The 25,183-nt window shown below is 38.5% G+C and overlaps 1 protein-coding gene across 4 annotated transcripts in view; it reads left to right on the forward strand.

The window, feature by feature from the left end:
- Positions 1-25,183, forward strand: part of LRCH1 (leucine rich repeats and calponin homology domain containing 1) — a gene marked incomplete at both ends in the record, with an annotated part of 189,815 nt that overhangs the window by 121,760 nt on the left and 42,872 nt on the right. For all 4 annotated transcript variants that reach the window (XM_084235577.1, XM_084235579.1, XM_084235576.1 and 1 more), the window contains 8 exons: positions 2,099-2,204; positions 8,687-8,823; positions 9,876-10,003; positions 11,228-11,291; positions 14,334-14,439; positions 16,739-16,866; positions 22,001-22,068; positions 24,095-24,181. In XM_084235577.1, coding sequence (XP_084091703.1) covers positions 2,099-2,204; positions 8,687-8,823; positions 9,876-10,003; positions 11,228-11,291; positions 14,334-14,439; positions 16,739-16,866; positions 22,001-22,068; positions 24,095-24,181 — 824 coding nt within the window. The remainder of the gene's footprint in view (positions 1-2,098; positions 2,205-8,686; positions 8,824-9,875; positions 10,004-11,227; positions 11,292-14,333; positions 14,440-16,738; positions 16,867-22,000; positions 22,069-24,094; positions 24,182-25,183) is intronic.

A 25,183-nucleotide genomic window follows, 5' to 3' on the forward strand; every position in this document is an offset into this window, starting at 1 on the left:
CAAGTATTTAGGTGTGTATGTAGGAGTATCCTGGAGATACAGAATGAGCTAAGAGACAGAATGAGCCGGAACACCACAGAGTGTCAACAATATGACTGGTTATCTTGTTGGTTATCAGTGCCTTGATTTCTCCTTGGTTTTATTCTCAACACTAGGAGGATGGAGTGAATGAGATATGGTCTTTCAATCTATGAGTCCAAAGGATTTTAGGAAAAGGCAACATTTGAGAAGATGATTTTGGTAACAGGTTATTTGTAGGGCCACAAAGAAAAGGTGGTACATTCCCCTGGGTGTTAGAGTAGGAGAGGTGGCGGAATCTGCAGATAGGTTTGAGAGATGGCAAAGCTTGAATTAAGTCTTGAAAAATGACTAGGTGGAACAAGAGGGAAATATTGCGGAGTGGCATATCAGGCAAGGAAAGAATCCAACAAATTTTGGGGCTGTGAAACAACTTGGTACACACTGGGTACTGCAAACAGTAGTAACATGGCTTGAATATAAGGTACAAGGGAAGGCATACAGAGAGAATGATGGAGAAATAGATAGATTGGAGTTTAGATCCTGGACTTTGTTTAGGAGTTTATCTTGTAAACTTTATCTTGTAATTCTTGAAGAGTTCTTGCAAATATTTTAGTAGGGAATGACATAGTAAAGTTTACTCTCTGGCAGCTGAAGGATGGATCCAAGGAACAGGGTGATGTCTAGAACCAATCAAGAACATGATAGTGTCTGGCTGAGAGGTAAAGCAGGTCTAGACCAAAGGAGTATCTGGGGTGGGGGTGGAGAGCAAGGTAGGAGTTAGCAGAGACAAGAGGAAGAGTGAGATTGGGAGAGATATGATAGTATCTTCTATGTAATATTATTTTATATGATATTATAAATGTCATTACCCATTTTACCTGTGTAAAAATGTTGTCTCAATGAATTATTAATAGAGACAAAACAGAGACAATCCACACCCCCCACAGTCTTGTTTGTAAAATGTATTAAAGATGTTCAGGTCCAGGGCCTTCCTGGTGGTGCAGGGGGTTGAGCACCACACTATGAGGCAGTCCACAGCCTCTGCAGCATAAGTTCGATCCCCTCCAGCCAGGGAGAAACCTACATGATTAAGCAGACCTCTTCTGTCTTGCCTGCTGCTCCCCTCAGTAGTGCATTTCAGTTGGTCTGCCTGTTCTGTTCCCCACTCTGCCTCTGGTGGATCCTCTCACCCCCCACATCTCTGGCCTGTACCCCCACTCTTGTATGCATAAGTAAATAAATCTTTTTAAAAAAAAGATGTTCAGGTCCAACGTTTCCAGCCCTCTGGTAAGAACTCCACTTTAGGGCCTCCCCTGGTGGCGCAGGCGGTTGAGCGCCGTGCTGTGAAGCTGCCCACAGCCTCTGCAGCACGGGTTCGATCCCAGCGGGCTGGCGAGGGTCCCACATGGCGCAGCAGAACTCTCCTGTTGCTCCCGCTGCTCCCCTCAGCAGTGTATTTCATCAGTCTGCCTGTTCTGTTCCCCGCTCTGGCTCTGGTGAATCCTCTCACCCTCCCACACATCTGGCCTGTACATCTGGTTCTTGTATAAAAATAGATAAATAAATCTTTAAAAAGAGAAGAACTACACTCTAAATAGTGCATTCAAGTACATCAGTATTTGTAGTTTTTCACTGTAAAATGTGAGCATTTGTAAGGTAGGATGCATAATCTTCTGTTTAGAGGTGTTTCGGGATAGTGGCTTAACAGGGAGCTGGTATTTCCCTCTGAGCGTTAATCTGGCTCTTGCAAGTCTTCGACAACTGAGTTGACATTCCTGAGCCCACTTTTTCTGATCTGTGAATGTTAGACTAGAGATGTTGGGTTTGTTATCAGAATTAACTAACATTGAAGCATGTGACCCTGGCTGCCCCATCGAATGCTAATAGGGTCTTCCCTCCCTTGTTCTCTCCTTAGGGGTGCTTAAAAATTTAAACTTCCCTTCTCTGTGCTAAGTCTTCCTTGGCTGAGGACATGGAGATCATTATAAAGTATACCTGTGTAATTGTCCGAATATTTTAATTTCTTATGGAGATTTCACACGAAAGCCCTGATTTCCTACAATCTCTTTTTTTACAGGATGTCAGCTGCAATGAGATCACAGCCTTGCCCCAGCAGATTGGACAATTGAAATCTCTCCGAGAACTGAATGTCAGGAGAAATTACCTTAAAGTTTTACCACAAGGTAAGAAAAGAAAGAGGAAAAAAATTAGTAATATGGGAGTCTTGATTTTGATTCATTTCTGTGAAGAAGGTGGATGTTTGTATTTGTACACCTATTCATTTAATTACAATTTGAAGTTTACATGCAGATAACAGAAAAATTAAGTTGTCATTTTAAACAAGGGGTACAGCAACAGAAACATTAAAAGGCCATGTGTGACAGTGTGTATTAGTTTGTTTGGGCTCCCATAACCATCTAGCATAAACTGAGTGTCTGAAATAACAGTGATTTATTTTCTGACTGTCCTGGAGGCTGGAAATGTGAGATCAAGGTATTGGCGGATATGGCTTCTTCTTTAGCTTGTAGATAGTCTTCCTTGTGTGTCGTTGTCCTTATTTCTCTTCTTATAAAGATACCAGTTATGTTGGATTGAAGCCCCATCTTAATGACCTCATTTTAACTTCATTACTCCTTTAAAGACACTGTCTCCAAATACAGTGGCACTGGGTGTTAGAACTCCAATGTATGAATTTGGGGACTCACAGGCTCACAGGAGACAACATGAGTCATTTTTGGTATAGATGTGTGATGTTCTGGAATATCAGACAGCGGGTTAGTTGATGTGCTTGATCCTGCAGATCTAACTGTTGAGGTTTCTGACTTTGGGGAGCTGGGAACCCTAGTAGAGACCCCTTAGGTGTCTGTATCCTTTGTTCAGGTGAGGGCACTGTCCCTTCTAAAGTGATATCTGGATTGATGTTACTGATAGTTTTGGTGACTTTCTTAAGGCTGCAGCAAGGGTGGCCCCAGAGTCTTAGCAATGGGAGCACTGCTCCTGCTGCCAGCACTAGTGCGAAATCCCTGCAGACAACCAGACTCACAAGCTTCCTTCTGAAGGTCATTGGTACATTGTATCGGAATTCAAGTAAAAAGATGTATTTATTCAGAAATTTTGCACCATTAAGAACTTTGACAAGCAGGGCCTCCCTGGTGGCACAGGGGGTTAAGTCTCAGCACTATGAAGCTATAGGCAGCTGCTGCAACTCGAGTTTTATCCACAGCCAGGGAGCTAACCCACATGGCGCAGGAGACCTCTCCTATCTCACTGGCTGCTCCCTTCAGCAGTGTATTTCAGTAGATCTGTCTGTTCTGCTCCCTACTCTGTCTCTGGTGAATCCTCTCACCTCTCTGCACCTCTGGCCTGCACCCCAGCTCTTGTATGCATAAATAAATCTTTTTTAAAAAAAGAACTTTGACAAGCATCCTTAAAGATGGTGGATCTGAATTTCATATTTCATATTTGGACCTGATCGGTGAAGGGTCAGTCAATGAGCAGTAGAGGAATATTGAATGTTTTCTCCAAAACATCCTCTGGTTTTCAAACACCACCTCAATCCCATCAGTTGCATTTTCATTTTATTCATAATTTCATTTCTGTAGGCATACTCAAAAAATATACCTCAAAGCAAAAGTGCATATTTGGAAACAATTGTCATTTGGTTACTCTCTTGCTAATGTGCTATTTGAAAGCTGCCTGATTCTTATTATTTTGTTTCTACACCTTGATGTTTGTCTTGAAATGCTTCATTATTCAAGGCAAGAAAATGAGCTCATGGGGCCTCCCCGGTGGCGCAGCGGTTGAGCGCTGGGTTGCTAAGCTGCTGGCAGCCTCTGCAGCGCTGGTTCGATCCCCGGCTGCTCCCCGGCCACCTGAGGAGGGTCCCACATGGCGCGCAGACCTCTCCTGCCGCCCGCTGCTCCCCTCAGCAGTGTACTTCAGTCCTTCTGCCTGCTCTGCTCCCCGCTCTGGCTCTGGTGAATTCTCTCACCCTCCCGTGCTTCTGACTGTACCCAGTGCATGCATAAACAAAAAACAAACAAATAAATAAATGAAACATGCCTCTATTTAAAAAAAAAAAAAAAGAAAAAAAAAAAGAAAATGAGCTCATGAAAGGGGAAGAACTTTGTAATATGTTACATGCTTCATGGATGGAAGGTGAAAGAGTCAACCATCTTTACCTTTATCATGCTGACTAGCATTTTAAAGTAAAATTAGAAAATATCTCAGCATATTCATTACTTTATGACCTGAGATGAAATGGCATCAAAACCTTAATTTTTCTTTTTTATCATTGTGTAATCATGTTTTGAATTTATGAAATTGTTGTTCTTGGCTTGAGCAAGTACAAATGGAAAACTCTTACTAACAGCAAATTTATAAGCGTATAACCCTTCACAGTGTTAGGAAAAACATTCCTTTAAATTTAATCTCTCATGTTAATCATTGAGGAATTATCAGAAATAGTCAAATTCTCCTCTTCAAGGGGAAGCTTTAACTTAATCATTTTATAGGTGCCTGTGAGCATTTAGAAACACAAGGAAGAATGTCCATCTGCAAAATCTAGGTTTTTGTTTCTCCTTACTCTCTTACCTATTCTTACCTTAAAAGCATTCCTTTGCCTAAAAAAAGACCAGTTACAAAGTTCTATACTTTCCATAACTATGTTTTCTCAGTTTCAGTATTTTAAAATACACTTAAAGTTAAGACTTCAGTTTACTGGAAAATCTTTTTTTTCTTTCTAAATAATTTCCTGAATATAAAGTTCCTTTTCACTTCACTCTGGAGAACTCTATTAACAAAAGAGCATTGATAATACTTTCAGGCCTTGAATTTAAAGACTTTCCATATTTACTTGTTTTTCCTCCTTGAATACCCTTCCTCATATGCTTTCAATTTGAGGGGGTGTTTGTGGCTTCATCACCCATGGCATCTATCCTAACTCAATTCTGATTTTCTGGTGGTTTTACTACAGCTTCTGCAATGAGGAGACCATACTTTTTTCTAGGACCAGACTGGACAGAGAAGTACAGTTATTTATTGTCCCTCTTTCAGCAGGAGTAAGAAATGAAAATTGCTATATATGTTTTCTTTCTCCCGTTTTCTTTTCTGATTCTTTTGACCTTCTCTGGCTTGGAGTTATTTCTCTTTTCCTAAACAAAGATGGAATTGTGTTCCAAATGGACACTAAAAAAATCATTTTTGGCCTCCCTGGTGGCGCAGGCAGTCGAGCACAGCGCTGTGAAGCTATCCGCAGCCTCTGCAGCGCAAGTTCGATCCCAGCCTGCCAGGGAGAAAACCACATGGCGCGGCAGACCTCTTCCCTGTCCCCCGCTGCTCTCCTCAACAGTGTAGTTCGTCAGTCTGCTTATTCTGTTCCCTGCTCTATCTCTGGTGAATCCTCTCATCCTACCACGCATCTGGCCTGTACCCCGGTTCTTGAATAAATAAATATTTAAAAATAAAAGAATCATTTTGAAAACAATTCCTCATTTCCTTTACCTGTAATTTGCTTCCTGCTGTGTTTTCCAGAAACTTAGTCCTCTAGTTTTACTTTCTTTTATTTCTTTTTTTTTAATTCTTTTTTAAAATATATTTTATACATCATTTTTCATTTTTGCACAATGTATGTATTTTCATCTTGGTTATATTCCCCATACAATTCCCACCCCCCCTTATTTTGATCCTACTCCCTCCCCCCCCACCTCCCTGTAGTGTGTCTCTGGTTTATAGTTGCTTGTTGATTTTGATTTTTACTTTATTATAATTAGTTTTTTTCCTGGTCCCTTATTATGTTTTCTAAATCCCTGCTATGAGTGAGACCAGCTGGTATTTTTCTTTTCCTTGCTGGTTTATTTCGCTGAGCATGATCCCTTCCAGCTCCATCCATGTTGCTGCAAATTGCATGAGTTTATCTTTTTTGATTGCTGAGTAATATTCCATTGTGTATATGTACCACATCTTCTTGATCCAGTCCTCTATTTTTGGGCGTTTGGGTTGTTTCCATAGCTTAACTATTGTAAATAGTGCTGCTATAAATATAGGGGTGCAGGTGCCTTTTTGAATTAATGTTTCTGTGTCCTTTGGGTAAATACCTAGGAGTGGAATTGCTGGATCATATGTATGGAAGCTCCATCTTTAGCAGGTTGCGGAATCTCCACACAGCTCTCCATAGTAGTTGGACCAGTTTGCACTCCCACCAGCAGCGCAGGAGAGTTCCTTTTTCTCCACATCCTCACCAACATTTGTTGTAGCTAGTTTTTTTAATAAGTGTCATTCTTACTGGTGTAAGATGGTATCTCATTGTAGTTTTCATTTGCATTTCCCTGAAACCATAAAATATATATAAGGAAATATAGGCAAAACACTACATGACATACACCTCAATAACATCTTTAAAGACACATCACCCAAAGCAGTAATAGGGAAGGCAAAGATAAACAGCTGGGACTACATCAAATTAAAGAGCTTCTGTACAGCAAAAGAGACAGTAACCGGGCTTCCCCGGTGGCACAGCGGTTGAGCGCGGGGTTGCGAAGCTGCCCGCAGTCTCTGCAGTGCCGGTTCGATCCCCGGCTGCTCCCCGGCCACCAGAGGAGGGTCCCACATGGCGCGCAGACCTCTCCTGCCGCCCGCTGCTCCCCTCAGCAGTGTACTTCGGTCCTTCTGCCTGTTCTGCATCCTGCTCTGACTCTGGTGAATTCTCTCACCCTCCCGCTTCTGACTGTACCCAGTGCTTGTATGAATAAATAAATAAATAAATAAATCTTAAAAAAAAAAAAAAAACATTTAAAAAAAAAAGATCTATTAAAAAAAAAAAGAGACAGTAACCAAAACACCCTACTGATTGGGGGAAAATTTTTACACACAACACTAATGATAAAGGACTATCACAAAAATCTACAAAGAGCTGATGAGACTCAACAAAAACAAAGTAAATAATCCAGTCAAAAAATGGGCAGGAGAGCTAAAAAGAAAGCTCTCCAAAGAGGAAATGCAAATGGTCAACAGGCATATGAAAAAATGTTCAATATCACTTGTAATCTAGTCTTACTTTGAAAACGTTTTCCTTTTAAGTGACAATTTCTGAAGCTCCAGGCTCCAGTTAAATTTTGCCACTGATTTGCTACCCTAACTTTAGCAAGTAAGATTAATCAACTCAGAGACAGATTATTTTTTTAGTGGTTGCAGGAATTCCTCTTATATTAATCCCCCCTAATTCTTATGCCTGTTTTAGAAACAAACTACAATGTGAGAAGGATATTACTTTCTTTTCCCTTCCACTTTCCTGAGTCCAAGCTTATCTCCACGCTCAACTCCTCTCTGCTCCACCTCCAGATGCTCAAACCCTCTTCTCCTTGACCCCCTCCAGGATGAATGTGGCCTGGGGCCAGTCACTTACACTGCTTTTTTGGAGAGGTGGAGGGGAGAATTGGATTTTGGATAATTAAAAAAATATACTCTTCCTCAGTCTCTCTCACACTGCCACCTATGTGCACCTGATCCGCTGAATTTGATGCTCTGTGTCAGCACTAACATTCAGTCCCATGACACCTTCTTTAATGCCAAATAATTCACGAGTTAAGCTGAATTCAGAGCAGATACTGGTTGCTACTTTTTTTTTTTTTTAAGTAGTAGAATAAAGCCTCATCAGATCAGGATTACAGGGTTTGTTGCAAAATTCTGAATTAGAATCTTTGTTGGTGGAACTTGAAGTGTATAGCTGAGTGGGGGAGGGAGGAGCAGGAGTGATGCTAGTTCTCCACGTGTCTGAGAGACTTTGGTTCCTCTTTTTCCTGTGCTGTCTGTGCTTCCTCAACTGGAACTCCTTGAGTATTTTAAAGTTTTGCCCACCTCCCCAGGTCCCATAACAAACATAGTGAGGCCCCATGGTGCAGTAAACCCACTGCAGCCTCTCACACTGGACTTGGTGGTTTGCCCCATGTCACCCTACATGTCTGGCATCGCTCAGCCCCTTTGACTTTGTTTCTAGCAGCTGCCAATGTCAGTTGGAATGCTTGAGATTACTGAGTGTTTACTATGCCGCTGGGTGGGGATTTTAAGCTAAATATAATGTTCTGTCTTGTTTGTGGACTACAGAAGACTTTTTTAAAGTAGTAGAATGAAGTCTCATCATATCAGGATTACAGGGTTTGTTGCAAAATTCTGAATTAGATAGTATTTATTTTTTATGGAGTTGAAAATCATGAACATTTTTTTTTGTAACTAGTTTTGAGATTATGCCAGCTCAGATACTTTGAATAGATAATATTTTATAATTAGCTTATTTCTGTGCTAGCAAGTACTGTTTGAAAATGTTTTGAAGTTACAGCATCCATGTCCTGTGCAGAGTGGCTTTCTCTGGGGGGAAAAAAAAAGCTTTTTTAAACAATAGATATTGTAAATGTCAAGTGTTTTCAGCCCTTATCAGGACTACAAGAAATTAATAATAATAGGGCTCCCAATGAGCAATCCCTCCTCATCTTTGGTAAAATATTATATAACATGCCATATATTTCTTATATGCGACCTGATCTTGATCATGCTACATGATATTTTTCCTGATAAGCAGAAAATTGCTTTTGGAATGTTTGGTCATTTAATCTTGTTACTTTCTGAGTTTGTTCTTTTATTTTTTTTTTTGTTTGTTTGTTTTTTCTTTTAGAACTAGTAGATCTTCCCTTGGTAAAGTTTGACTTTTCCTGCAATAAAGTGCTCGTGATTCCCATTTGTTTTAGAGAGATGAAGCAACTGCAAGTATTATTGCTTGAGAATAACCCTTTGCAGTCTCCTCCAGCACAGGTGAGGGGTCATACAACAATTCTATTGTCTCATGGTATGTGCTATCAATATCTCTTGGCAGAGCTGGGTTTTGGATATTTTGCTGAATTAATATTATATTAGATATTATCACGAACAGTCTCAATCTCTAGATATGTTAACTCCTTGGGTGAATCTGACTACAGTAAGTTTTCTTCTGCTCCATCAAGTCCATTTACCATCATTTGACTGTGATCTGATTTTTCTGATCATTGCAATCCCAGAATTGTATTTTTACTTGATTATTTTACAATTTAACACACATGCATAGGGGGTGTGGCTTTGAAAGGGAAGTAATATAATCCTTACCTTAATAATGTTTGCTGGAAAATGGAGCTTAAACATTCTGAAATATGATTATTGATTATTTAGAGACAAGAATTCAAGTTCAAATATTAAACTATGTGAGAACAAAATGAAGTATATATGCTTTCAGGATTGGAGTGTTATCAGGTCAGTTATCTGACTTCTATAATTTTTAAAGTATTTATACTTAAATAAAGTTCCATTAGAATTTTGTGGGTTAGTGCAGGAAAAACTAGAAATTGCTTGAGCACGGTTTTCTATTTAATGTAGAATTTGAAGAAAAAGACTGCTTAAATTCTAACATAATTTATAGTGATCAAATTTGGTGTGCATTGTTAGTGTTACTTAAAATGAAAATGCAAAAATTAAAAATATAGTCAGGGCCTCTCCGGGTGGCGCAGTGGGTTGAGCACTGCGCTGTGGAGCTGTCCGCAGCCTCTGCAGCACGGGTTCTATACCCGGCCAACCAGGGAGATTCCCACATGGCGTGGCAGACCTCTCCTGTCTCACCCGCTGCTCCCCTCAGCAGTGCTTTTGGTCCATCTACCTGTTCTGCTCCCTGCTCTGTCTCTGGTGAATCCTTTCACCCTCCTGCGCCTCTGGCCTGTACCCCAGCTATGTATAAATAAAAAATAAATCTTTAAAAAATAAATATGTATATAGTCAGATGTCCAAAGTTTACTTTCTGTTTTGAGCTTACAAAGTAGGTAATATTGATTTCTCCACAGATTTGCACCAAGGGCAAAGTGCATATATTCAAGTATCTAAGTATACAAGCATGCCAGATTAAGACTGCAGATTCTCTTTATCTACACACAATGGAAAGGCCACATTCACACCAACACGTGGAAGACAGGTGAGTGTCTGCCATCACTCAAGCCCCTCTAGAATTGCTTAGGCATAGGCACTCCAGGTAAATAACTTAACAGATTCCTTTGCTTCACTCAACCAGTGCAGATTTATAACTGAGAGTGTCAATGACTTTTGGAATAAGATAGAGAAAATGTGTACTGTGGATGACATTTTGGCATCTCTCAAATCTCATCTACCTTTTCCTAATCAATAACCCATCTCCCATGAGTGCTACATATGTGTGAATGTGGCATGTACCCATATCCTCATAAATAAGATCTCGAGTATAAATATAGGTATTTTTATTTATCAGTCAAAATAACCATATCAAGCTCAAACGTCTTTTTTAATGATGTTTTTAATATTCCTTTGGGATATTGTTAAGAAAAACTACAGGTTTTCGAACCAGAGACACTTTTTGGGGGGTGGGGGGCGGGAAGGGAGGGATTGGGGTCAGAATGTGGGGATTGCAATTGTATGGGGAATATAAAAATAAAATTTATTAAAAAAAAAAACTACAGGTTTTCCTTTTTTATTCTTTTTAAAATGCACTATGTGGAGATTTTTTGCCATTTCCTGTTTATAATGGAAACGTTAGATTCCTTTCATATGTCCTTGACCTTTGTGTGACATAAATTGGGCCTTAAATTTTCAGAGAACAAAATTCCCACACTGAACACATAGGTTGTTTTCACTGCAGAAATTTTTTTTGAACTTAAAAGTAAACATGGTGATTTAAAAATCTCAGCCTATCTAATGGACCTTTATTTAATGCTTAAAATACATATCTATATTATTTTATTTTCATAAATAATTAGATTTTAGTTATTGGATAAAAGTTTACAGAATTATTGAAAATAACCTTGTAAGAGATTAAAAAAAAAACCTCTTGTAACATAAAAGGTAAAAGCAATTAGGTCAATTAGATTTTTGCTTTTTTATATGCTAGAATTAATAACTTTGTTCACTGTTTGAAAAAACTGGACACTTAGAGTATAAATCCATGAAATCCTGAACACAAAGTGATCTATTTAGACAGTAGAGCTGCTTGATTTTCATTAAGTCTTTCTTTTAGTTTCTTTTGGTATGAACTGATTTGTTACCTTGTGGCAATAGTAAAAGTTTGTATAGAAAAATTGTTAATTTGAATATAAATTGATGTGTTATTGTGAACTTTGTTAATTTATTTTTTTCTAAATGAATTCAATATTGATGACATCTATCCCAGCAAGAAGGATTCTGATTCAGGTGTTGGAAGTGATAATGGAGATAAACGATTATCTGCCACAGAGGTAAGTTCATGATCAAATTTTGTTCCTTCTCTGATTCTGAATATGTCCGCCTGTATTCCTGAACTCCTTTCTGGTAAAGGGCAGTCATGCATCTGCATGAGAGTATGTGATAATATTTGTGAAAGCAATTTGAAATCCTCTAAGCGTTATATAAATATTAGCTTTATTTATTTTTGTTTGTTTGCTTTATTTGCATCTTAAATATTTGTAAATATCTTATGAGTAGGTTCTGGCTGCTTACTACCTTATCTAGAATATTCTTAGTAAAGATTATGAAATGACTAAGTGACATGTAAATACCTGTGAGGCATTTTTAGAAATGTGTATATTTTTAAATGACAGAATAATGTAGGAAAAACTTGTTTCATGCATGCATAAATGTTCAGGAATCAAATATACATCGAATTGTAGTGGATTTACCCACAGAAAATGCATTTTTATGTAATAATACTTGTTTTTCTGGAATTCTTAGATTATGTTCTGTTCAGATAATGGTATAAAATGCGGAGGTTAAGTTAGGGAACCTCACAAACGAGTGTTTCCTAAGTGTTTACAAGTTCCTCAATTACCTTGTTCATAGTCATTAGATTTTCTCTGAATCTTTACTATGGGTAACTCCAGGAAAAATACCTTTTCCCAGTTTTCTATAGGTCTCTAAGGTTTCATGTAGAGCTATCTGAATTTATTTTTCACAAAATGCTTTATAAAGCAGTGTATTTTAAACATTAGGATACTTAACATCTTTCTAATGCAGAACATTTCAAAAGGAAGATATAGGCAAAAAAAGAAGACCAGTGTCAATAAAAGAAAATGACCTTCATGAAGCCACATGAATAGCTGGCTGTGGTTCCTCCGGGGAGAAAATACTTAACACATTGCTTTATAAGTTGTATTTAATTCATCTCCCTTTAACTTTATTAAAACTCCTAAGTCCCCTGAAATATGCCATTGTTTAAGAAATTACTCACCCCACGCTTACTTTCTATTAAATTATAACAGACTCTGCTTTATCCTTTATCTGTCTTCCAAGGATAATTAAGTTCATTAATAAAACATTACACAAAGAGCTTCATTATCCTTTTGTTCTCACTTAGTATAAATAGGATGCTACTATTCTAAAAGGAAGCCCAGGGTTTATTCTCTCCCTTTTAACTGTCCATATCTTTGGAATTTTGTTAAGGTTTTAAGAAGGGAGGAGGGTGGAAAGAAGGACAATGCACAAATCTTACTTACCTTTGGCTTTTTCCTGTCTTGCAATATAGACTCATTACCTGAGAATGCCTCCAAGAAGCTTGCTTTTTAGAATGCCAAAGGTTCTGAATTTTCTTATGTAGCTCTCTATTTTCACTTTGTTTGGCAAATTTGTTATCATCTGCAGCCAATTAATCTTGCTCTCCACTTGTATCTCATTATGATGTTCAAAAATCACACCCCTTCCTATTCCTTGGCTGTTACCATTGTCTAATTGATTTAGCACTAAGAATTTAAAACTTGCTTTCTTTAAACAAGGAAAATATTGGGGCTCAATGAAGTCCTGTATAATGACGAAAATGCACATTTGTTTTCTGCTGGTTTCTGAGTGATTTGTGTACATGCCCAAAAGTAAACAAATGTGTTCTGTGGAGTTTCCTGACCCCTGTTATTTGGAAAGCTTTTCACCATATAGCAACACTTATGTGGAAACACTGGTAAATAAATGAGACTCCATATTTTATTTGTGAAAGAATCATAGATTATCTGAAAAATCTTTGTCAGCTAATGTGGGAAACAAGACCCACAGAGAGAACTAACTCTGGTTACTAAATTAAAGCCTTATCCTGAATATTTTGTAGCACATATCTTCCTTCTAAGTTCAACAGTCATCAGCACTTCTATATATTTAATACAATTTCCTCAGCCTAAAATGAGAAAAAAAATCAAAGTTTAATTTTAATGTTGCACATAAGATGCAACATAAATAAATGAGAGATTGTCTCAGAGGTTGACTGCCTGCTTTTTGTGACTAACTGCATGAAACTTTACTAGTTTTTGTCAATTAGTATTGTTGTCAGATCTCAGAATATCCTTGCTATTGAAACGATTGATTAGATTTAAGGCTAGTGTGACAGTCCTTTTTAGTGCCCTGAGAATGTCTTTTATTTTAGAAAATACCAGGTGTCTGACAGAATTTTAACTCAAAGCACATGTAAAGAAAAGAACATGATTATTAGCTTTGTGGATTTTCACAAAGTAAAACTTAAACATGGAATCCAAAAACTTAAATCATAGAAACAGAGAACAGATTGGTGGTTGTCAAAGAAAGGTTGAGTGGGGGTGGGGTAAAGGTGGTGAAAAGGTACACACTTCTTTTTCTAAGATTCTTAAGCCCTAAGATTGATAAGTTATCATATAACACACAGCATGGTGACTCCAGCTACCAGTGCTCTGTTGTGGATTTGCATACTTCAGAAATCCTGGTAAGATTTATGATCAAATGAGATTTGATATCAAGTGAGAAACCCTTACTTGATTATATTGGGCCCTTTTTTTTTTTTTTTTTTTTTGGTATAGATCTTATAAGTACTCCTCACAAGAAAAAAAATCTAAGTATATGAGGTGATGAATTTAACTAAATTTATTGTGGGGATCATTTAGCAGTATTTACATGTATCGAAACATGCTGTGTGCCTTAAACTAATGTAATGTTCTATGTCAAATATTTCTTATCAAAACTGAAAAACAAAAATCCAAAATATATGTACAGAGAAGTACATGAATGGTAACTGGAAGAATTTACCCAAAATGAACACACCCAGTTCAAGAAATAGAGCTTTACCAACATTTACGGAACCCCACTCATGAGGCACCCCCACTGCAGGGCATTCACCCTTCTGACTTCAAATGTCAGGGATTAGTTTTGACTGTTTTTAGACTTATTTAAGTAGGGTTCTTCTCTGTATCTGGCATATTTTAATTAATATTATGTTTTTGAAAATCAGTATTTTTTTAATCACAGAATTATCTTTATCTCTCTGAGTGAAGAAATGTACTGTTTCTTTTTAGCCTTCTGATGAAGATGTTGTTAGCCTCAATGTGCCAATGTCAAACATCATGGAAGAAGAACAGATTGTTAAGGAGGACTCATGTCATCACCTTAGCCCCATTAAAGGTCTGAAAATGAAAGATGGGGAGAACAATTTGTTTTTAACTTTCAAATGCTATGTTTAAAATATGCACAAATCTGACAATAATAATAGCTAAAGTTTATTGAATATTTCCTACGTACCAGGTACTGGTACTATGTTAATCCATGATGTGAACCCATTGAAAGTTCAAATGTCTGAAATGAGTATTCTGATCATCTCCAGTTGATAGGTGTGGAAACTAAGACTCAGCAAGTTTAGGTAACTTGCCAGTGAGCATATAGCTAGAAAGTAGTAGAACTGTTCTTATTCTGAAGATATATACAAGATTCTGTAAATCCTTTGTCAGAAAGAAAATATTGGAATGTAGATGTATAATATATGACAACTGTAGCTACTGTAACTCATAAAATCATTGGCTCAACACAATTCAGATTAAATCTACCTGGGAGTTAGTGTTTGGCAGGTAAACTCTTCCAAGAAGTGATTCAAGGACCCAATATACTTTCATCCTGTCACTCTACTGCCTGTGACTTCCAAAGCTTCCAAGTCCATATGTTTTAAGTCACAGGAGGAAGAGCACGGGGGTTTTCTCACTGAAGGTTTTTATTGGCTGGGCTTAGAAAGAATGCACATGGCTTACAAGCTGGACTTGGTTATGTGGCCATATCTAACCACGCTTGAGGGTGGGAAATGTAGTTGAAATATGTCTTTGGAATCTAGTTGACCTTGGACAAGTCAATTGACTTAATTCTCTTACCTAAAATCTAGATGATTAGATTAGATAGCCTCTAATGTCCTCTGTAGTTCCAAAATTCTATGGTTTGTTAATAATCAATAAATGATCACTGACCACCCTATATCTTTCAAACTTTGGAAATCCTAGTAATATGTTTCATGGTGAGAAGCCCTCACTTGTTTATACATTTAAGGCACTATTTTTTTGATTGCTGTTCTTTGATCAGTAATTTTTTTAAGACTAAAATTTAATGTTTAGTGATTTGTGGCAGAGATTATTTCAAGCTGTATGAATGGTTAGGACCAGATTCATATGCAGATTATCTCCCTAGCAGCTGAATATACTCTCAGTGATGGGAGTGCCACTAAAACCAACTCAAACTTTAGTGTTTGTTTTCACTTCCTATGGTTACATTTTTATGTTTAACAACTAAACTTAGCATTTATGTATATCTAAAATTATGATTGGAACTGCATGTTGCCTTAAACTGTATGCTTTATCCAAAAAGCACAACTACCAACTTATTAATTTAGATAAGGTTTGTCACCTTCTACATTATAATAGGTAAGACTTTAAACAAATTTTAAAAATGAAACAATTTTATAATTTGTTACTTGTGAGGTCCCCCCTCCCTTTTTAGGAATGGGTATTCTGTTTAGGAGTCCTAAAAGCTGACCCTACTTGGGTCCTTTTCAGTGTTAAGATCGGAGAGAAGAAATCTGCTTGTTGTTCTCCTCCACCTGCCTCAGCAGCAGACTGTAGCTGGATGTGCTTTGAGAGTGCTTTCCCTCTCTGTGGCCCTTATCACATCTTGTGTTACTGTGATTTTCGGGTTCTTGTCTTATTTCCAGTTCACACTCTTTCTTAGTATTGTTTATTGCTTAAGTATCGGAGTCAGGTTTGCCTAATTTTTTAATCCCTAAAATCTTTAGCATAATTAGTAGTTGCTCAGTAAACATTTATTGAATTGTTGAATTTGAAATATTTACTCGTTATACATCAGTGAGAGCACAAAAGCCCTCTTCTTTATGTTTTCTTTTCTCTGCTCCTTAAAAAATAAGAGGAAGGGCCTCCCTTTTGGTGCAAGGGGTTAAGTCGCAGCACTATGAAGCTATGGGCAGCCTCTGCTGCACGAGTTCTATCTCTGGCCAGGGTGGTGACCTACATGTTGCAGTAGACCTCTCCTGTTTCACCTGCTGCTCCCCTCACAGTGTATTTCAGTAGCTCTGCTTGTTTTGCTCCCCACTCTGTCTCTGGTGAATCCTTACACTACAACCCACCCCCCGCACCTCTGGCCTACACCCCAGCTCTTGTATGCATAAATAAATAAATAAATAAAAATAAGGGGAACTTCCTTTTCTTTCAGTAGGAACTTATGAGGTCTTGACTTTGAAGTTTATTTGAGTTTGCCATTCTATTTTTTTCTCCCCTCTTCTTCCTTTTTTTCATCTTCACATCCTTCAGAAAAGAGAAAGCTTGGGTCATACATAGAAGAAATGAGAGGAGATTGAAATAGATAATATATTGAGGATCATCTGGACTGTATTTGTTCTTTAAATCATGTTTTTTTCTTCCTTTTTTATTAGGGGAATTTCATCAGGAATTTCAACCAGAGCTTTCTCTTGTGGGTAACAGTGACAACTCAGGAGAAGAAAGAAATCAATTTCCCCATGGAACAGATGGTCTCTGTTCAGAATTTATAAATTATATTAAGGCAAGTTGAGGATCAACAAATTTTTAGATTTATTTGCTTCAGTTTGGAGCCTTAGAATTTTAAGTGCAAAGTTGCCTATCCATGACCTTGAATTTCGGGTCCAAGCTCAGTGTGTCTATTTCCTGACATTGGAGCCAGTTCCCATCATATGTACCTCTCCATTTGTCTTTGGATGTGGGTGATTATCTTTTTAATAGTTGAGAAGTTACTCAACTTTCTACTACAACTGCATCGTTAAAGATAGCAAATTTGTCAGAATCACCTTTACTATCCAGTCACAGCTAAACTAGGCAAATTTCACATACTTTTTAATGTTTTCTAAATACCTTTCTTGGGTATATATCCACAGTATAAAGAGAAAAATTGTGAAATGAGTGTCTATCAGTTCCGGAAAGACCACTCTGAGGACCCCTGTTTCTGAATTGTTGCTTGCAGTGAGGTGCTGAAAGGTTGGATGAAGTCACTAAATTGTCAGGTGAATCTTCATCATAGTAGAGAAGAGACAGGAAAAATGATGGTTCCACCTTGAGACATGATTAGGTGCCGGTATGTTTCTGGTAGTCCTTTTGATTTAGGGTGTGGCACCCAGGAATCATGAGGATATTTCTTTCAGTAAAATTCAGATTTGTTGTGGTGTGAGAAATAGCAACAGACCCTAAGATACTGTGTTAAAGCCAAGCAGGGGATCCTTACATACTCATCTTTGTTTTCTGAGGATTGTATTATAGTAACTGAACTCTGTTCAAACTGACATCTCTGGGATCACCTTCAAAGTAACCAGGAGGTAGATAGCTGATGTTTATACTGTACAAGACCCTAGTGTGCTCAAGAGGTATTTATGCTGACCAGAGAGAAATAATAAACCACCTTTATTAGTCATAAGGTATTGTTTCCACTAACTAAGAGAACTTAAAAAATTATTCTTTTATTCATTCACTCACTTATTGCATACTATATGTCAAATCTCATCATCATGGACCTAAAATGTTTGTTTTCTAGAGGAAAAAAAAAACACACAACTATAAAGAAAACACAAAATAAATTCATGCCTAGGAGGATAGAGGGGAAAAGTTGTCTTTTCAGAGGAAAAGCTTGGAAATATCTTTAAAGAAAATATGTTGAGTATTTATTCTATTCACAATTCTAGGTTGGTCATAGGGAAAATTAGAAAGAAGGTAAATTTTTTAGCATTTTTATTCTCTTTAAGTTAAGATCTCTGTAGATTGCTCTAAGTAAAATGTCAGAAGGAGAAAGACTGGATGATTTTACTCATAAGTGGAATATACAGAAATAAAACAAAGAAATAGACAAATATACCCCAAAATGAGCCCTAGAAATCTGACTGTACAATTGAGACTACCAGAGGGTGAGGGTGAGGTTTGGGGAACAAGGATGCAGGGGCCCAAAGGGCTGTGTTGTGGAGGATTTGGAGGTTTTACTGGTAGGTGTGTTATGGTAACATGCCTGAAGGGGTGAACCTATACCCCTAGGTCATATTCAGTGTTATAAACCAACATTACCCCCCCAAAAAAAAGGGCAGCTTACCAAAATGAACCCAACACATGACATATTTGTAGAAAACCAATCGAAATGGTCACACATTATACAGAATGACAAAACACAGAAATTAGTATCTCTCTACTCTCTATATCTGAGCTACCAATTCTTGTTTCAAAACATCTCACTTCCATCTGCCTTCATGGCTGTTGCTTCAGTTGACCTCATCATTCCTCACTTCAGTCTCTACAGGAGCCCCTTCACCCCAGCTGCTCCCCACTCTGCGCATATGGGCACACACACAGTCCACATTCTAACTTGAGGCATGTTCCTGAAGTACAAACCTAATAACATTGCTGACACAAAGCTTTTAATCACCTCTGCCCCTGTCAGCTCTGGGATAAGTCTGTCACAAGAACATGGAAACTTAGACATTTCTTTTTATTTTATGAAAAGGTCATCTTAAGAATCTATAGTTGGACCTTCCCGGTGGCTCAGCGGTTGAGCACTGGGCTGCGAAGCTGCCTGCAGCCTCTGCAGGGCCGGTTCGATCCCTGGCCACCAGCAAGGATTTCCCACATGGCGTGCAGACCTCTCCTGCCGTGCCTGCTGCTCCCCTCAGCAGTGTACTTCATCAGTCTGCCTGTTCTGCTCCCTGCTCTGTCTGTGGTGAATTAATCACCTTACTGCCCTTCTGACTATACCCAGTGCTTGCATAAATAAATAAATAAACAAACAAATAAATAAATCTTTTAAAAAGATGTCTTAAAAAAAAAAGAGGGCCTCCCCGGTGGCACAGCGGTTGAACATTGGGCTGCGAAGCTTCCCGCAGCCTCTGCAGCACCGGTTCGATCCCCAGCCACGAGTGAGGGTCCCGCATGGCGCGCGGACCTCTCCTGCCATCCGCTGCTCCCCTCAGCAGTGTACTTTGTCACTCTGCCTGTTCTACTCTCCGCTCTGGCTCTGGTGAATTCTCTCGCCCTCCTGCGCTTCTGACTGTACCCAGAATAAAATAAAATAAATAAATAGTAAATAAATAAATAAATAAATCTATCCTAAAAAAAAAAAAAAAAACAAACAAACAAACAAAAAAAGAATCTATAGTAGTGATGAAATCCTGAAGGGAAAAAAGTGATTAATAAAATAAAACATTATTTCAGAAAGCAAGTTTCCCTAGATTCAAAGATTTCAGGGAGCAGAAAGTTCCGTGGAAGCGGTTGCTGTGCTAGACACATCCCATGGCAGTCGAGAGGAGCAGGCCGTGTTCCCAAGTGCCCTCTCCTGCAAGAGGCTCGTTCTAGAAGGTCAAGGGAAGAATGCTAATAATAAAATCAACCTAGATTTACAACGAACAGTCACTGAAAATCAAACTCATTTTAGCCTCAACTTGTATCACAGTAAAATTTGTGAGCATGTGCTTCACAGCAAACAAGTGTGCTGAGCCCTCCCTCTTCTAGTAATCAGGAGTTCCATACTTTATATACTCTTCTCTTTTCTCTTCTTTACTAAATTAGCATCTTGTGCTTTTATAAGTACATATAATCTCCTTATTCACAGCTGTTTTGATTCATAAAGTTGCCTCAAATATAAAATTAGCCAATACTGAGCCACTGGTTCTGTAGAAATACAGGGTTAGGGCCTGTGAGCATCTGGTCACACATTTCTTTTGGACTAGGCTATACTTACTTGTTTTGTGTGTGTTTCTGTCTAAAAGGACTTTATTTATTAAGTATCATTGGTACCTTAATATTGAACTCACAGCCATCAGCCTAGAGGACGCTTTCATATCTGACAAGTGTTTTCTTTGTAAAGCACATCACAGCTTTCTTGTGCCAAGGAACACAAGGCAGCACTTCAGTACTATGCTTGGGGGCAATGGAAACAACAAAATCACACCAGAAAGCACAAAACTAAGAACATGTGGCACTCATAGAATCTGAAAAGGATGCTTGTTTACAGTGTGAGAGCTGAAACCAGAAGGCAGAGTGTCACCTTCTCAGCCTCAGCTTGGAAGTGCATGTCCATGATTCAAATATCTCACCACTCTGCTTGTGTTTGTGACTAACTACCTGCAAAACAGCCACAACTATTGATTTCACTGTTAAAAACTTTAGTGTAGACAAATTCGTAAATATGAAATCCATGAATAATGAGGATCAACTGTGTGATCAGCTAACATATCAAAAGAAGCCCAGTGGAAGCCCTATTTTGCATACTGAAGAAAATGTTTTCTACTATTAGTTACTTTTTCTTATGAAACTGAAAATTGGAAGGAAATACCCATGGCTCCTGTAGTTGGAATCCACCAAGAAGATATAGGAGCATGGTACCGTAATTTCTGGCGGCATATTTTCACCCATGCCTTTCACTGTCATTTGGATAGTGGCCAGTAACTTATATATTGACTTTCCTGTGCACTAAAACTATAATCAGTATGGAAAAAGTCTGAATGATTTTCAAGCTAGAGGCTGGCATCAGACTGCTTGTGTCTCCTCAGCAGACTTTTTCTGAGTGACACAGCTGGAGAATTGACTAGGCTGAGTTAGCATCTTGCTGCAGAAAACAGATATTTTGTTTGTTGTTCCTTCCTTGCCAGGAAAGTGCACCCCCACTCAGGGATGGCTTTCCTTCTAGCTGTCAGCTGAGGTAAAGTATCATTTCTCTATGTCACAGATAAAAGTGAAAAGAAGCCTGTGGAAGTTCCGTTGATGGGGCACACCCTCCTTATACCTCTATGTAAATGTTGTTTCTTTAGGGAAATAGTGGCAGTGGGGCATTTCAGTGCACTTTGGATGCTGTCCACATGAAAACTCCTAAATGCAATTTGAGGCATTTCTGTTAAGTATGTTTTACTTTCCTTTTCCCAAACAACACACACATGCACAGGACCCTCTCCCAAACACTAGCATGCACGTCCTCATGAGACCCACAAGCCCAGTGGAGAAACTTGTCAACATCAGGGGGTGCTAGGAGGGCAGTAAGGCATTGAGTTAAGCTTTATATTTCTGACTCTAACAGAGACTGTGGTCTTGGACCAGGTTTTCTCTTTTTTTTTTCCTACTAGTTTTTCATTTTTATTTTATTTTCCTTCCTTTTCCCTTCCTTCTTTTAGTACATGTAACATAAAACTTAACATCTTAGCTAGTTTAAGTGTATGAGTCACTGTTAAGTCCACACATATTTCTGTGTCACCATAGCCATATTCCATTTCCAGTGCTTTTATCCTGTGGAACTGAAACTCCTGTATCTATTAAACATTAATTCCCATAACCCTTTCCTCTTGCCTGTGGTGACCACCATTCTTCTTTCTGTCTCTTATGAATTTGACCACTCCAGGTGCCTCATCTAAGTAAAATCACAGTATTTATCCTCCCTTGACTGACTTTTTCCACATAGCATAATGTCCTTAAGATTCATTCATGTTGTGGCCTGTGTCAGAATTTCCTTCCTCTCTAAGGCTGACTGATATTCCACTGTCCATAGAGACCACATTCTGTGCATCGGTTTATCTGTCAACAGACACTTAGGTTATTTCCACTATTGACATTTATGAATGTTGCTGCTGTGAACATGAATTGGGGCGGGTTTGACTGTTTGTAGACAGTATTGCTCAGACGATCTTGTGTTCTGTCCGCAGGATAGGTCGGAGGACTGTGAAGAGCTCTTACGGATAGAAGAGGACACACACTGGCAAACCGAGGGGATGTGAGTGCCGAGTGTCTGGGTATCAGCCCCATCCTGAAAGTTCATGTTTCGGCCAGAATACAGCCCTCTCATGAAAAAATTTTGGTGTTTTCTTTCTCTCTCTCTTTTTTTTTTTTTTTTTTGAGGGGAGAAGGCAAACTGAGATTCTTACTGAACAATATTGATTAAAAAAATGCCAATTTCCCTGATCCGATGCTTATTGCCATAGTCATAGTACTAGAACATATAGTGCAAGATCACAACTCTTTCTTGGCCCTGAATTTTATGTGATTTGAGATTGTGAGTAGAACTGTGTTTCAGGGAATTAGATTTTCTATACTGGAGATTCTTGCTCCCTTCAATTTATCTATGGAAGCCCACAATTGGACCTAAAGTGATATGTAGTCCTCATCTACCAGGACTGAGTACCTTTATGTTTCCCAGAGTCTTTACCCAGAGTTTTCAGGCTCAAGATCTGAGACAACTGTATATCTCTAATGCCCTTGTCCCAAGTCTGATAATTGTAATAGCTAACATTTAGTAAATACCAAATGCCACGCTGTCCAAAACATTTCACAGGTAATAAGTAATTCATTTCGTCTTTACGACAATCCTCTAAGTTTTACTGTTATCCCCCGTTTTACAGATGACAAAACTAAAGGACGGAGAGATTGGTTATCTTGACCCAAGAACACACTGGGTTAGGCTTGAGCCCAAGGAATGTTTCACCAAATAGATGTTGCTCTTACTCTGTTGCCTATGAAGCTTTCAATGGCAAACTTTATGGGGAAGGGCCTGAGTGATTTTTTCATATGAGGAACCTTTTCTCAGGGGAATTTTCAGGGCCATGTGGCATAGAGTAGATTTTTAGTTTCCTGGATTTTGTTCTCCATGATCTAGCATGTAGTGGTAGGCCTGGATCTATTTTCATACCTTATGGGGGCCTTGCTTCTCAGGGAGGATTTACCACATTATTCAAAAGGTTCTCCACTTACTGAAGGACACTGTCTTATGTTCTGCTACAGAGTAGCCATGATATCATTTCTCTTGCCCTTTAAATATATTTGAGGGGCCTCCCTGGTAGCACAAGGGGTTAAAACACAACATATGAAGCAATCCACAGCCACTGCAGCTTGAGTTCGATCCCCTGGCCAGCCAGGGAGCAACCCACATGGCACAGCAGACATCTCCTAACTCACCCACTGCTCCCCTCAGCAGTGTATTTCAATCTGCCTATTCTGTTCCCCACTCTGTCTCTGGTGAATCCTCTCATCATCCACACCTCTGGCCTGTACCCCAGTTCTTGTATGCATAAATAAATAAATCTTTAAAATATATAAATTCAGCTCTAACCTTAGTTAATTTCAACCAATTATATAACTTATGTTTACCCTAGTTTTTTCATCTATAAAATGCATTACATGTACTTACCTTTTAGAGTTGTGAGATGTTGTTCAGTATCACCTACAAGCTATTTTTTGTATATTTTGTGAGGCTAAAGAGATCTAGCTTGATTATGGAATCATAGAATAATAAGAAAATAGATTTTATAGTGAAAGAGATTTTAAAGTTTTAGAAACCAAAAATCAGGCCCAACATCTATTTTTTAAGCATCCACATGATTTTTCTACATAAAGGGCCTGGACTGAGTACCGTCTCAACCTGAGCTGTGCTTGTTGAACTAGAGTTGGAAGGTCCATAAGTAGTGTAGACCTTGCCCACCTAAACACTGCTATGGAGCCCTCTAGGGCTCAAGAACACACAGTGTGGGACCACTTACTAGTGATTTCACTGATGGGGCCCCACAGCATTGAGACTTGAGTTTTGGGTGAGCTCCTTTACAGCAGAGCTAGGCTTCCACACTCAGGAGCTCTCTATACTACAGCCTGGCCACCTGCCCTGCAGATACTGATACCTCTTCATTATAAATATTAAATTTCTCAATCATTTCTACATGTTAAGCGGATTTTTGTAAGTTGGCCCTGAGAACCTAGACATTCATCTTCTAGGGGATTATTTTCCTCTTATACTTGGCTTTATGTTGCAGAATAAGATCATCCAAAGACCAGGACATGGATATAGGGATGATTGAGCAGCTGAGAGAAGCAGTGGATTTACTGCAAGATCCCAACAGGTATGTGTGTCTTTCCTTGGCCCAGGTTTCCTTGGCCCAAAATGTTTCACACACATTTTGGGCTCAGTTTAACCACTAACATGATTAACTGCCTGTTATCCAAGATTCATTAATAGAAGAGTCAAACTTCTACAGGGATTGAGTTAAGTTTTACATTTTTCTACCCCTTAATGAAACTCATTCACTCTTCCTGAAATTCAAATGGGAATTTTTGGTATAATGAAGGCGCATTCTTTAAAAAGCAGAGTTTCACATCCTAAGCCATGGTAGTTAGTGAGAGGGTGGAAATCAGAGACAAGAAAGCTGAGTGTGCACACGCACATGTGTGGGCTGTGTGCCCTTTTGGGCATGCATGTGCAAATGCACATGTGCATATATGAGAAATGGGGAAATAGAAATAGTATAGCTATTATATTATAGAAGTTATGAGGAATTAGCAATAGGATAGCTGGTGAAAAATGCAGACTTCAAGTCAGCCAGCTACTGGTCCCAAATTCAGCTCTAACCCTAGTTAATTTCAACCAATTATATAACTTATGTTTACCCCAGTTTCTTCATCTATAAAATGCATTACATGTACTTACCTTTTGTAGTTGTGAGGATTTAAAATAATATATAAACTGCTGGTGGGAAGGTAAATTGGCAAAACCATTCCAGAGGGCATTCTAGTAGTATATAGCTATAGTTTAATAAACAAATATAAACCTTTATCATCAAAGTCAAGGATTTATTCCAAGGGACAAGAAAAGCAAATATTATGAGGGAGATGGTGTTTTTCATATAATGTATTTGGGGGAAAAAGGAAATAATCTAAGCATTTGGAGATACTTAAATATATTTTGGTCATTAGTAAAATGGAATATATTGTGGCCTATAAAAAGTTTTTTTGAAGCTTCCAACATATTTTGGAATGAACATCGCATTATGTTAACTTTAAAAAGTTATCTATGGGCCTCCCCGGTGGCGCAGCGGTTGAGCACTGGGTTGCGAAGCTGCCCGCGG

The sequence above is a fragment of the Talpa europaea genome (assembly GCF_964194135.1).
Source record: "Talpa europaea genome assembly, chromosome: 6".
Taxonomy (NCBI): Eukaryota; Metazoa; Chordata; class Mammalia; order Eulipotyphla; family Talpidae; genus Talpa; species Talpa europaea.